Here is a 12,265-nt window from a genome sequence, read left to right on the forward strand (position 1 = left end):
TTTATTATTATTATTATTATTATTATTATTAAATATTAATTTTTAATAATATTATTATTATTAAATATTAATTATTTATTATTATTATTATTAAATATTAGTTTATTAATAATATTTTTATTAAATATTTTTTATTCATTATTATTATTATTAAATATTAATTATTTATTATTATTATTAAATATTAAATATTAATTATTATTATTATAATAATTCAATATTAAGTATTATTTTTAAGCAGAGCAGAGAAGAGTAGAGCAGATTACTATAGAGCAGAGTAGAGCAGTGCAACTCTAAAGAACGGGGCCTTAGTTGAAGTTTAAGTTCACAATAATCTAAGCCATATTATTGCAATAATTGGAAATATATAAAGAATTTCCCACAGAATATACTCGGATTTTGTACGATTCTATTATCTATCTATCTATCTATATACTATACTAAAAAGACAAGCGCCTCAATGTGAGACTGACAAATGTCTTATTATGATTCGTTGTCTTTTATTAATTTTTTTTATTATTATTATACATTTATGTTTCCGTATGTATAAAAAAATCTATACATTTTATTCTAAATAAATACATAAACTATTATAGTAAATTCTATTATAGTATAGTAATAGACATATACACATGCACCGTATATTAAGAAAAGTATCATAAAATATGTTAGTATATGTAAATAATAATAGCTACATAAGAATAAAAAATCTCAGTATAAAAAATATCAAAATAACATATGTATGTATGGTAATTCATATTCTCTCTAGAATATTATGTTTATAATGAAAGAAGAGAGATAAGCTAAAATACGGTCCTTCAACTATTGTATTTGTAGCATTTTGGTCCCTCATCTTTTTAATGAAGCAAATTGGTCCCTCTGCCACCCTTACATGATTTTTTCCGGTGAAAAAATGATGAGTCACCATAGTTTAGGGACTACAATGCCCATGTGGCAAAAGAAAAAAAAAATTAATCAAAGTTTAAGGACCTTGGTATGAGTTGGCATTATTTAATTAATGAAGTGGTAAAGTTTAGTGACCTTCCTCGGTTATCTTTGGTCCATGACCTTGTCTTTGACACTATTAGTCCACAATGACACATTTGACCACTTCCACTTGATCCATTGCTACATCTAGACATTGTCTGTCATCAATAAACATATTAATATTGCTTAAATCTTCTAATTTTGATCAACTCCTAAATACCTTAATTATTAATTTTATTGCAGAGCAGATACCTTGGCAGGAGCTTTCTTCTTCACTGCCGCAGCAATTATTTTTTTTTTTCTTTTGGTAGAATTTTTGCTTAATAGTCTGATGGTTTTAATGGCTACCAACATCAATATATATAGCCACTTTTGTGTGTAACGGCTAAGTTTTTTGTAACTATTTTGGAATTTGGTTATTTTTTGTTGTTACAATCCTTTAGAATTAAATGCAGAGCCTCTAATCTTCAAACTACCAATTTTTTCAACTGAAAATATCCATGTAAGCATGCAGCTCCTTAATCTTTTGGCAAAAAGAAGTGCAGTCCCTAAACTAATGCTGACTCAATGAGAGAAGTCCCTAAACTTTGGCTTAGTTGGCAATATACATCCCTCAACTTTGCTGACTCAGATTTTCCTCCACCAGAATTGGTGAGCCAAGGGTGGCAGAGGGACTAATTTGCCTCATTTCAAAGACGAGGAACCAAATGTGCAACTAATGGTATAGTTTAGGGACCGTATTTTAGCTTATCTCTGAAAGAAGATAATTCGGTAAATATTAACAAGCCTGTCAAAGGCATTATATACACTGTAAGCTACGTATGGTAAGCTATAAAGTAGGCCTAATTTCCTACAATTAAGGGAAGACAAGTATACAATAAGCAAAACTATGCCAAAAAATGATGCATACATAAAATAGTTTCTGGTTTTAACATAGATAATATCTAATGAAATTTGTATGAAAAAAATATTCTCATTTTATAACCATTAAATTTTCATATTTTCTTACTCTTGTAATGCTCATATTCAAAATTTAAATAATTTAATATGTAATTTTATGAGTTTTGTAACATTCATAGTTACTGTATAAGAATACACACTACAAAAAAAATGAGAATAGACAACACTTAAGATTGCAACACTTACAGAAATGTTACTCTTAATAATCTAACGTAACAGTATTATTTGTTACCTTGAACTAAAGTAACAGAAAAAAAAAAAGTGTTGCTCTAGACTATATAAGACAACAATCGCTAAAAGTGTTACCTTTTTCTTATCTAAGACAACAAACATAATAATTGTTGCATGAAAAGATAATAATAACAAAACTATTGTTTGAAAATGTAACATTAATATCTATGTTGTCATCTATGACAACATTTATATCAAAAAGACAACATAATTTAAGATGTTGCTTTTATGGCAAGTGTGTTATATATATATATATATACATATATACATATATATATGTATATATATATATATATAGAAAGTTTGGTGGAGTTGGTGGGGAACTCACCTTGTTACATTGAGGTCACAAGTTCGAGCCCTACCAACTACTAAATGCTTGGGAGTGGCAACAGTTAGAAACATTTTTGAATTGTCATCCTTAGATGACAACATTTTTCATTTGTTGTCTTTGTAAAAGTGTTGCCTTATGTATCATTCTACCTTGGCTTTCAAAATTGTTGTCTTTGAATAAAAATGTGTTGCCTTATGAATAGACAACGGGGGCATATACTACGCCTCATATGTGTTGCCTTAGCTACAAGGCAACACTTTTTTTATATTAGGCAATGGGTTTGCACTGTTACCTTTGCTTTATTTTGTTGTAGTGACATGTCCGTAAAACAATGCATTACATACATGATTGGTTAGTTGATAAAATATATCTTTAATTCTTATTATTTTAATAAATATTTTTTTTAATCATATAAAATTTATCAATAACCATTTCTATATATTTGTGTTGTATATTCAATCATCAGTTGTTGATTAGTTATATGGATATTATGTAAAAGTTTTTGACACAATGCTTAGCTTAGATAACTGTAAAATATGGCGGTGAATAAGATATAAGGTTATTATCGTGTTTGTAGATAGTGAATGCGACGGGTAAAATAGGTTTAGATTGTATAGATACCGAACAGATAGTATGACAAGTAAATTTTAGTTTTTCTTCTATTGTTCTTCTATAGTAATATGCGGAATGTATGACAAGTAAATTTAGTTTTTCCTCTACTTCTCTTACGTAATTATGTGGGGCAAAATAATTAATTTATTTTTCAATTATAATAAATAACATTATAAAAAAAAATAATAGGGAATAAAAGAAAAGAATTGCAAATGACATAAAATACTATTCAAATCACATCTTTCTTTAATTTATTTACGTATCAACCATTATTGCAACTGGACAAAATTTTAAAAATTAATTAATTGTTAGAGAAAATAAGCCCTATATTACTAATTGAATTATCTTAGGATTTTTTTTTCCTACGGGATCAATCATGCTTTGTCAAAAAAATAATGATTTGATTTATAAACCGTGCAATGCACGGGCACTATGCTAGTTACAATAATATAATTATACAAAATCCTTGTAATATATGGGAAACAAAATCACTCGTATCTTAACCTATAATTACATTGTCACAAATTATGTACAATTATCCTTTTTGGGGCTTGCCCCTCGTGTTCACCAAAAAAAAAAAAACAATTGGACAAAATAACACGATAAAATAACACGATTATATAGTTCGTAATAAATTATTGTATCGAAATGTAACAAGTTGTCAAATTAACACGATAATATTTAGTGTCTATTGAAGGGGTTATTGACATTTAATTAATTCCCAAATCAATTGGACATACTTATTGTAATTGAAGATCTAATATAATCCACCCTTACGTACCATCACTTTCACCACCAACTCAATAAACTTTATAATGCATCTATCTATATATTATACTAAAAGACAAGCGCCTCAATGTGAGGATGACAAATGTCACTCTCTCATTGGCTTATCTTATGTATAAAATATATCTATATAATACTGTTTACATATTCAAGCATATAGTTATTTTTGTTAAACTTCAAACCATAAAAGCAAGTTTCTATACATGCATCTATCTATCTATCTATCTATCTATCTATATTATACTAAAAGACAAGCGCCTCAATGTGAGGATGACAAATGTCACTCTCTCATTGGCTTATCTTATGTATAAAATATATCTATATAATTACTGTTTACATATTCAAGCATATAGTTATTTTTGTTAAACTTCAAACCATAAAAGCAAGTTTCTATACATGCATAAGATTTTCATGATTTCCTAACATAAATATTGATTTAATTTTTTTATAATAAATATATACTTTCCAATACTACAAATAATCCATAAAGTCTTTCCAATCTTTATTTATAGTAAGTTAAAGAATAATAATTAATTTGAAGCAATATGATTAAAGTGGTATAATTAAGGAAACAAATATTTCATATTTTGAAAGGCTAATATTGTTTTTTTTTTATGAAAATTAAATAAAATCGATAGAATTTAGTTTGACGTCAATTATGAAATCAATACAAACATTTAAAAAAAAATCAGATGTACAATAAAATATTGTGCACCTATTATAAAAGCTACCCTTTAATGAATGAAAGTTATTTATGCTTTATTGATAAAAGTTACCCAAAATAGTCTACAAGTTATCCTAAATTCAATTCAAGTAATCGGATGAATACAAAAGTTTTTGATAAAGATACAAAATAGTGTAAAAATTACTTTTATCGTTTGTTGTACTCCTTGACAAATACTGAATGCTGAGCCGATCGAAATGTTGTCTTGGAAAAAAATACATAATCTTGAACATAAATTTAATTTTAATCGGCCTTTCATTTTCTATATAATGTCTTTTACAATGACCTTTTGTTTTTCTTGTAAAAAAAAAAAAAAAAAAAAAAAAAAAAAAAAAAAAAAACAAAACTGAACCAATAACCAATCTAAACAAGAAGAATAAAAGTTAAATTGAATTAGACATTTGACGGAAAAGGGATAGATATAAATTGTAACTATTACTTGTGTTTTAAATTGTAATATTCGTATTAACAATGCTATTACTTATGAATTTTTTTTTTAGAAAAACTAACATTTTGATTTAAAAATCGTGCATTGCTCATGTACTATACTAGATATACAACAATCATGTGTAATAATTTATGTTGTTTTATACATAATAATATTTTTAACTATAATAGTATGTGTATATAATATAATATTTTTTATACTCCCTCCGTAACAATTTACTCGCAACAAACTAGGGGAGAACGGACTCCTAGGCAAAAGTTTTTAAGTGAGTAAGTTAAAGTAAATTGCATGTGATTAGTAGTGGTAAAAAAGGAGGGGAAAAAAGGTGGTCCCTTTTTAGTGGAGGCCATGTGGCCCCTAATGTTAATTTCCCTCTCTTTCCTTCCCTTATTCACGTGTAGGGAGGGCTGTTTTTGGGAGGGAAATTTTTTTGCCTCCCAAAAATTTCATTTTCCCCCCATAAAATTCACAAAATTTAAAATCAATTCAAAAACACAAGTACAGCCAGCAAAAGCTACAATTTTTCCAAACCAAAAGCTCCTTATAAAAAAGGAGTAGCTGTTTCATTCAAGACCCTCATTCAAACACAAGAGGGTATTGGGGGGGGGGGGATTTAGAATTCTTCAAAAGTAGAAGTTAGAGGATACAACCAACAGTTTGCAAAATTACAAAAACCATAATATGAAATTAGTCCTAATTCCTAATTGATGTGTTAGTAGTAGCAGCATTAGTGAATTTGTACACGAATTAGGCTCCACTAAAAGCTCCCAAAAAAAGGCAAGTCACCTCCACTTCATCACCTACCATCAAATCTGAAAAAAAAAAAAAAATTAAGGGACTCATGGCAGAAATGTTGGATGATTTTTTCAACATAAACCAACTGCTCATGGAGCAGGATTTGGTGATGGAAGAAACTTCCAGTTCTTCTGGGTCAGAAACTGAAGAGGCAACTCAGCAGCAACAACATGAACACAACTCATCAGCAGAATCAGAAACAGATACAGAGCAACAAAATCAGCAACATGCATTTGTGAGGAGAAGCAGAGAATTAAACATTGAAGAAAAAAGGCAGATTGTTGATGATATTCTGCTTAATGTGGTAGGAGACACACTGCCAAGAGGAATGCTGACCTCATTGACAAAGAAACATCATGTACACAAATCTACTACAAGCAGGTGGCTCAAAGTAATTAAACAACACATGCAACTGGGAGAAGTTGTGGATGTGAGGACCAAAAAGTTAGGGAAAACTGGTCGCAAGCCATTTGAATACTATGATGAGTGGCTTATGTCTGTCCCACTTTACAAGAGAACCACAAACAGAAGCTATGGTGCTGCTCTACATGTCAATCATATGGTGATACACAGGTTGAAGAAAAGGGGCAGACTTAGGGCAGTGTCAGCAAGTAATCACCCAACATTATCAGAAAATCACAAAGTTGCAAGGCTTAAGTGGGTTTTGCAACACATTCATCCAATTCCAAGTGAAGGGGACCCTACAATTATGGATATGCAACATCACATACACATTGATGAGAAGTGGTTCTACCTAAACCCAGAGACAAGGACTTTCTATCTAACCCCAAATGAAGAGGTCCCATACAAAGCACAACAGTCTAAAAGGTTTAAGATAAAGGCAATGTTCATGGGAATGGTGGGCAAACCACTTTATGCTGCAGATGGGACACTTATTCACTCGGGGAAGTATGGTTTGTTCCCTTTTGTGAAACATGAGAGGGCAAAAAAGAAAAGCAAAAACAGAGAAGCGGGCACAGTGGAGACAAAAGCAATTCAGAATGTGAACAAAGAAGCTATTAGGCACATGATTTTAGACAAAATCATCCCAACAATTCATGCACAATGGCCAGCACAATTATCAAAGAATATTATCATACAATGGGATAATGCTAGGCCACATCAAGTACCAAGAGATGAAGAGTTTTTGGCAGCAATACAAGCTAATGGGTTTAACATTCAATTTGTTTTCCAACCTGCCCAATCACCAGACCTGATTAAGGTATTGGAAAAGCAAGGAGGGAACAATTTGTTGGACCTAGGTTTGTTCAAGGCAATTCAATCCATACAATACCAGTCATTCCCAAAAAATATTGATGAGCTACTTGAGAAAGTGGCAGAGGCATTTGACATGTTTGATCCAACACTGAATAGGTACACTTGGATCACACTACAAGCTTGCATGATTAAGGTATTGGAAAAACAAGGAGGGAACAACTACAATCCACCACATATGGGCAAAGCAAGGCAAGACAGGCAAGGGACTTTGGAGGACATTTTGAAAGTAGACAGGACACTAATTGCAGACACAGTGCAATATCTCAACACCCTCTTTGTTCCAACCACAGGACCTCAACCAGAAAGTGAAGATATGGAAGTAGATGCAGATTGAAGGTCACAGAAGCAAGTAAGAACATGCAACTTTTTGTAAATGAACAAGACAACAAGTAATTTTTTGTAAATGAAGGACTCATCAGCAACCAAGTCAGAAGACCAAAGACTGCCACACATAACCATTAACTTGAAAACTAAGTTTTTGTTTGTTTTGTAATGGTTAGGTGTATTTTGTTAAATAGAGTAGGTAGGCAGTCTTAGTAGGTACTTATTATTGAAATGGAACTTTGTACAATCAACAATTTTTTTGGGCAAATGAAATCATAGCATTAACAAGTACACAATGTGTTTATAGTATGGGTTGGTTATTGTCTGTTTTTTCCATCAGATGGGATTGGTTATATATGTGATTATATAATATATAGTTTTTGGCACAATGGTTAACTTAGGAAATTATATGTTCTGGTAGGTCAAATATAAGGTTATTATTGTGTTTATAGATTTAATGAGAGCGACGGGTAAATAAAACATGTATATATTAGATTGATTGTAGCTACTGATGCGGATGGTATGATAAGAAAATTTTATTTTTTTCTCAACGGGAGATATAAATAAATTAGTCCACTTCTTATATAGCTATGTGGAGTATTATTCAATTATTTTTCAATTAATAAAATAACATTATAAAAAATTAAAAGAAATTCAAATAATATAAAATACTATTCAAATAACGTTCCTTTAATTTTTTTTATTGACCATTAGTAACCAAGTCCTTTAATAGTAAATGAATTACCTTTGTTTTTATTTTTATTTTTCCTACGGGTTTAATAATTTGATTTGTAAACCGTGCATCGCACGGGCACTATGCTAGTTGTATACTATGTCTAGCCTTCATATATATTCTCTCTTAACTCTAAATTTGGTACGTACACCTCTCAATTGAAGAAACACCAACATCTTGAAGTGACAATCAACAATCAAGAAGAACATTCATTTTACAAGATTGTACTTTCCCTTCGGCCGTCCATCTTGCGGGGGCGTGTAAAGGATTTGATTAAATCATATTTATTGATATTGTTTATAGTTAGCAATCTCTTGATTTACTCTTTAGATTGATAGTCAAAAATATCCCTTATTCTTAGCTAATGTTCCTAGACAAGTACTCCAATGTATCTAGTCGTATTATATTGCTTACTCATGTACTATATATACTAATGGAATCACATCAATATAATTAAGCTTTCCAACATTCTCTTTCTCATAACTCTATCAATTCCCAAAAAAAAAAGCAAGTATGATAAAGATTATAGAACTACTAATTAAGATAACTTAAAACTTATAAATACTCCGTAATATAGTGTTACATGTTACATCTGCATGATTATTATAGACTATGATTTTTCCACAAATTTTATATTTCTAGACTTCATTGCCGTGTGTAAATCAGCAATTCCAACCCTACCACAGCTCATCACCATTTTAGATCCTACTTTGCAATCGTCATTCAATATTATATTCTTCACACTACCCCATTTGCAATTATTTTCTTCAATTAATTCACAGAAAATTATTTCTGATGGATCTGAAGTATTGTGCAAGTAAATTAAACTTTCAGTTGCCAATATATTAATTGAAGATAATAAATAAGAATTCTCCCCTTGTAATTTCTCCAATAATTCAGCTGGGATTTCCCCTATTTCGTTTGATTCCATCGTTTCCGGGTTTATTTTCCAGAGTTTGAGATTTTTCACGTTTTCAGCATTACCTATTAAGCCGGCGAGGATAAGATCATCGCCGGCGTATCCAATAGCTGAAAAATAGACACTTGGATCGGGCCGTAAATCATACGGCCCGGACCAAGCCTTGGTGTCAGGACTAAAAGAGTATGTAATCCCTGAAGCTTTTTCTATTACATACATTTTGTGCTGATTGGATGCCATAGAAAGCCAGGTGGAGGCACTTGAGTCCTTGAGGATGCTAGGCATGGATTGACAAGTGGACCAATGGGAGGTTGTCATGTCATACATCTTGACCGTGAGGGGGTTGTCCCAATAAATCGCGCCTCCACCTGCAACGATGAGGTGGGGCCCAACAACGGCCACAATAGGATCCACCCGCCATACACCTGGCGAGGAGATATGGTGCCAGGTGTGATGAAGGGGATCCACCGAGAAAGATAGCCCCTCAGAAGAGAGTTCATAAAAAAGGGAGGACCCCGAGGATTGGAGGGGTTTGACATGTTTAGTATGGTTAGATGGTTGAACAAGTTCAACCCATGTGTTCGAGCGCGGGTCATAAGCATAAGTTGTATTTTTATTGGTTAGAGATGTCGTGTTTTGGGTTTGAATTATAAGCCACGGTTTAGGCTTGTTGATATGAACCAAAGAAGATGAAACTGAAAATTCCCATGATTTAGATACATGAGACGCACAAGCGAGATCAATGAGGGGCACACGAGCAAAGACCTCCTCTAAGAGGTCTCCATGGATTGGAGATCCTTCACCTCTTTGCTCCTTCATTTCTTCATCCTCAACTTTTCTCATTTTTTAATTTCCCTTTTTATTATAATGAACAAATGAGTTGAAGTTGTTCTCTACACTTTCTTGTTTTAAAGTGTTTTTGAATAATGAAGAGGTGACAAAGTTTTTGGCTCACTATATATAACAAAGTTAGTGGTTTTGTGTCTATTATAAATAATGATATTTTCTGTATCTAGCATTTTGTAAATGTTTGGCCCTATTTATCTGAAAATTGTGAAGCAAAATCAACTTGTGAATTAAGGGGGCCCCTTATGGATAGAGGTTTGGATAAATAAAAAAATCGATACATGAATACATGATATGTAATAGGATACACATAAGTGACATCACTATCAAGACCAACAAGATTAAACAAGTACTCAATTATTAACCACTTTACAAATTTATCTATGGAGTAATTAATAATGACTTGATATTGGCAATTATTATTGTCACCCACCAACTAATCCAAATTATACTAATGGTCCAATTGCCCATTCATACAAGATATTAATTCAAATGTTCATACCATAAAAATTAAGCTAAATACTACCTCCGTTTCATAAAATCTGCAACAATTTCCTAAAATGAAAACTACACATTATGTGCAACAAACCAAAAGTTTCCCCTTTTAGTAAATTTTTTTGTGTAAAATTACCACCATACCCTTACTAAATTTTACTTAACTACAATAAATAACATATTAACTCTTTAACCCAAATTAATTTATCCTTAATTAAAACCCTCCCTAACCCACATTCCCTCTCCACCCTCACAACCATATCCACCACCAACATCACCATTTTTTCTCTCTCCTCCCTATGAATCACCACCAACAGCACGACACCACCACTCAGATCAATTCCCTCTCATCACTCACAACCACAAAACCGCCACCACCACGAAACCGCTGCCTCTATTTCCCCGTTCAAAGTTGTCATCGTTCACCCCGGCCTTTCACGTCACTCTGCCAAATTGCGGCGATTTGGGGGTCTGCGATTTGGGTGTCGTGCGATTTGGGGGGTCTGCAATTTGGGGGGTCTGCAATTTGGGGGTATGCGATTAGGTTGCGATTTGGGGGTCTGCGATTGGTTGCGATTTGGGGGTCTGCGATTAGGTTACAATTTGGGGGTCTGCAATTTGGTTGGGTGGGTTCGTTGGTGGTGGTAAGTGGGGGTTTTGGTTCTTTGGTGGTGAGTTGGGGTCTTGGTTCGTTGGTGGTTGGGTGGGTTGTTGGTGGAGGTGCGAGTTGGTTGGATGAGTTTTGGGTGGTTGTGTGAGGTGATTGGTGGTGGTGAGGTGGGGCTTCGTGTGTTGGTGGTTTGGTGGTGTTGGTGGTCTGGTTGTGGTGTTGGTGGTCTGGTGGTGTTGGTGGTTTGGTGCAGTGGTCTGGTGGTGGTGCGCTGGTTGTGTTTTGGGTGGTTGTGGTGCGGTTATTTTCTCTCATCCAATTAATCACATGCCCTTTTGTTTACTAATTTTTGCTTAAGAAATTTTGCCTTGGGAACTGTGCAAGACCCTTTGTTGCAGATTTTATGTAACGGAGGTAGTAATATTTTAGCAAAAATAAATAGGCAAAAGCTAACGAACGTCTTGGGACATTGGATAAAGTTATTATTATGAAACGGATAATAAAAAAATATCATTATTAAAGTAAGGGAATAAGTTAGATTAGTGTGCAATGTGCATACGACATGAATAATTAGCCAATTCACATCCGAAAAGTGTAGAAGGTATTAAAAGTAAGCTTCCATCAAATGTTATGAATTCGATAAGCTATGCAACCAACTTCTTCAATGTCATTGTCGTTTTGAGCAGCACATGTTATTATTGATTAAGTGACAATTAGTTATATACCATGTTCGCCGCAAACTTGGTTATAAATATTACTCCGTATCCTTTTTTTATTCCATGCACCTTCAAGTCGTTTACTGCCACCCTTCAAAAAAAAAAAAAAAAAAAGAAGTCGTTTACTGCCACCATTATTTTATATTCCCTCTATTTTTTTTTTAAATGTATTATTTTGATCGATATGTTTATCAATAAATAACTTTGATCATTAATATACTGTATTTAATTATCTGTTAGTAAAAATTGTAACAAAATTATATTACGAAACTAGACATTATCGTGAATCTAATGATATATTATATAATAACATTTATTTATTTTATAATAGCAAAAAAGTTAATGTCAAATATGACATATGAATAGTGCAAAATCAAACTGATGCATTTAAAAAAAAATAATAATAAAATAAAAAAAATAAATAAACAAAACCGGAGGGAGTATATAGCCTCGCAACACACATATATATA

At 32.2% G+C, this 12,265-nt stretch overlaps 1 protein-coding gene and 1 pseudogene across 1 annotated transcript; one reads left to right on the forward strand and one right to left on the reverse strand.

Annotated features, from left to right (window-relative positions):
* The first annotated feature begins 5,920 nt into the window (after nt 1–5,920).
* On the forward strand, nt 5,921–7,486 carry LOC145627583 (uncharacterized). Its single transcript, XM_081679952.1, has one exon. The coding sequence runs from the start codon at nt 5,921–5,923 to the stop codon at nt 7,484–7,486; it is 1,566 nt and encodes a 521-aa protein (XP_081536078.1).
* A 1,261-nt stretch (nt 7,487–8,747) lies between these two features.
* Nucleotides 8,748–10,130, reverse strand: LOC145641358 (F-box/kelch-repeat protein At1g23390 pseudogene; annotated as a pseudogene).
* Nucleotides 10,131–12,265: the final 2,135 nt, after the last annotated feature.

The sequence above is a fragment of the Chenopodium album genome, chromosome 1 (genome assembly GCF_948465745.1).
Source record: "Chenopodium album chromosome 1, dcCheAlbu1.1, whole genome shotgun sequence".
NCBI classification, from domain to species: domain Eukaryota; kingdom Viridiplantae; phylum Streptophyta; class Magnoliopsida; order Caryophyllales; family Amaranthaceae; genus Chenopodium; species Chenopodium album.

Bases quoted from the DNA above. Each gene is read 5' to 3' on its own strand.
- LOC145627583 (XM_081679952.1), top strand. From the start codon at position 5,921: ATGGCAGAAATGTTGGATGATTTTTTCAACATAAACCAACTGCTCATG.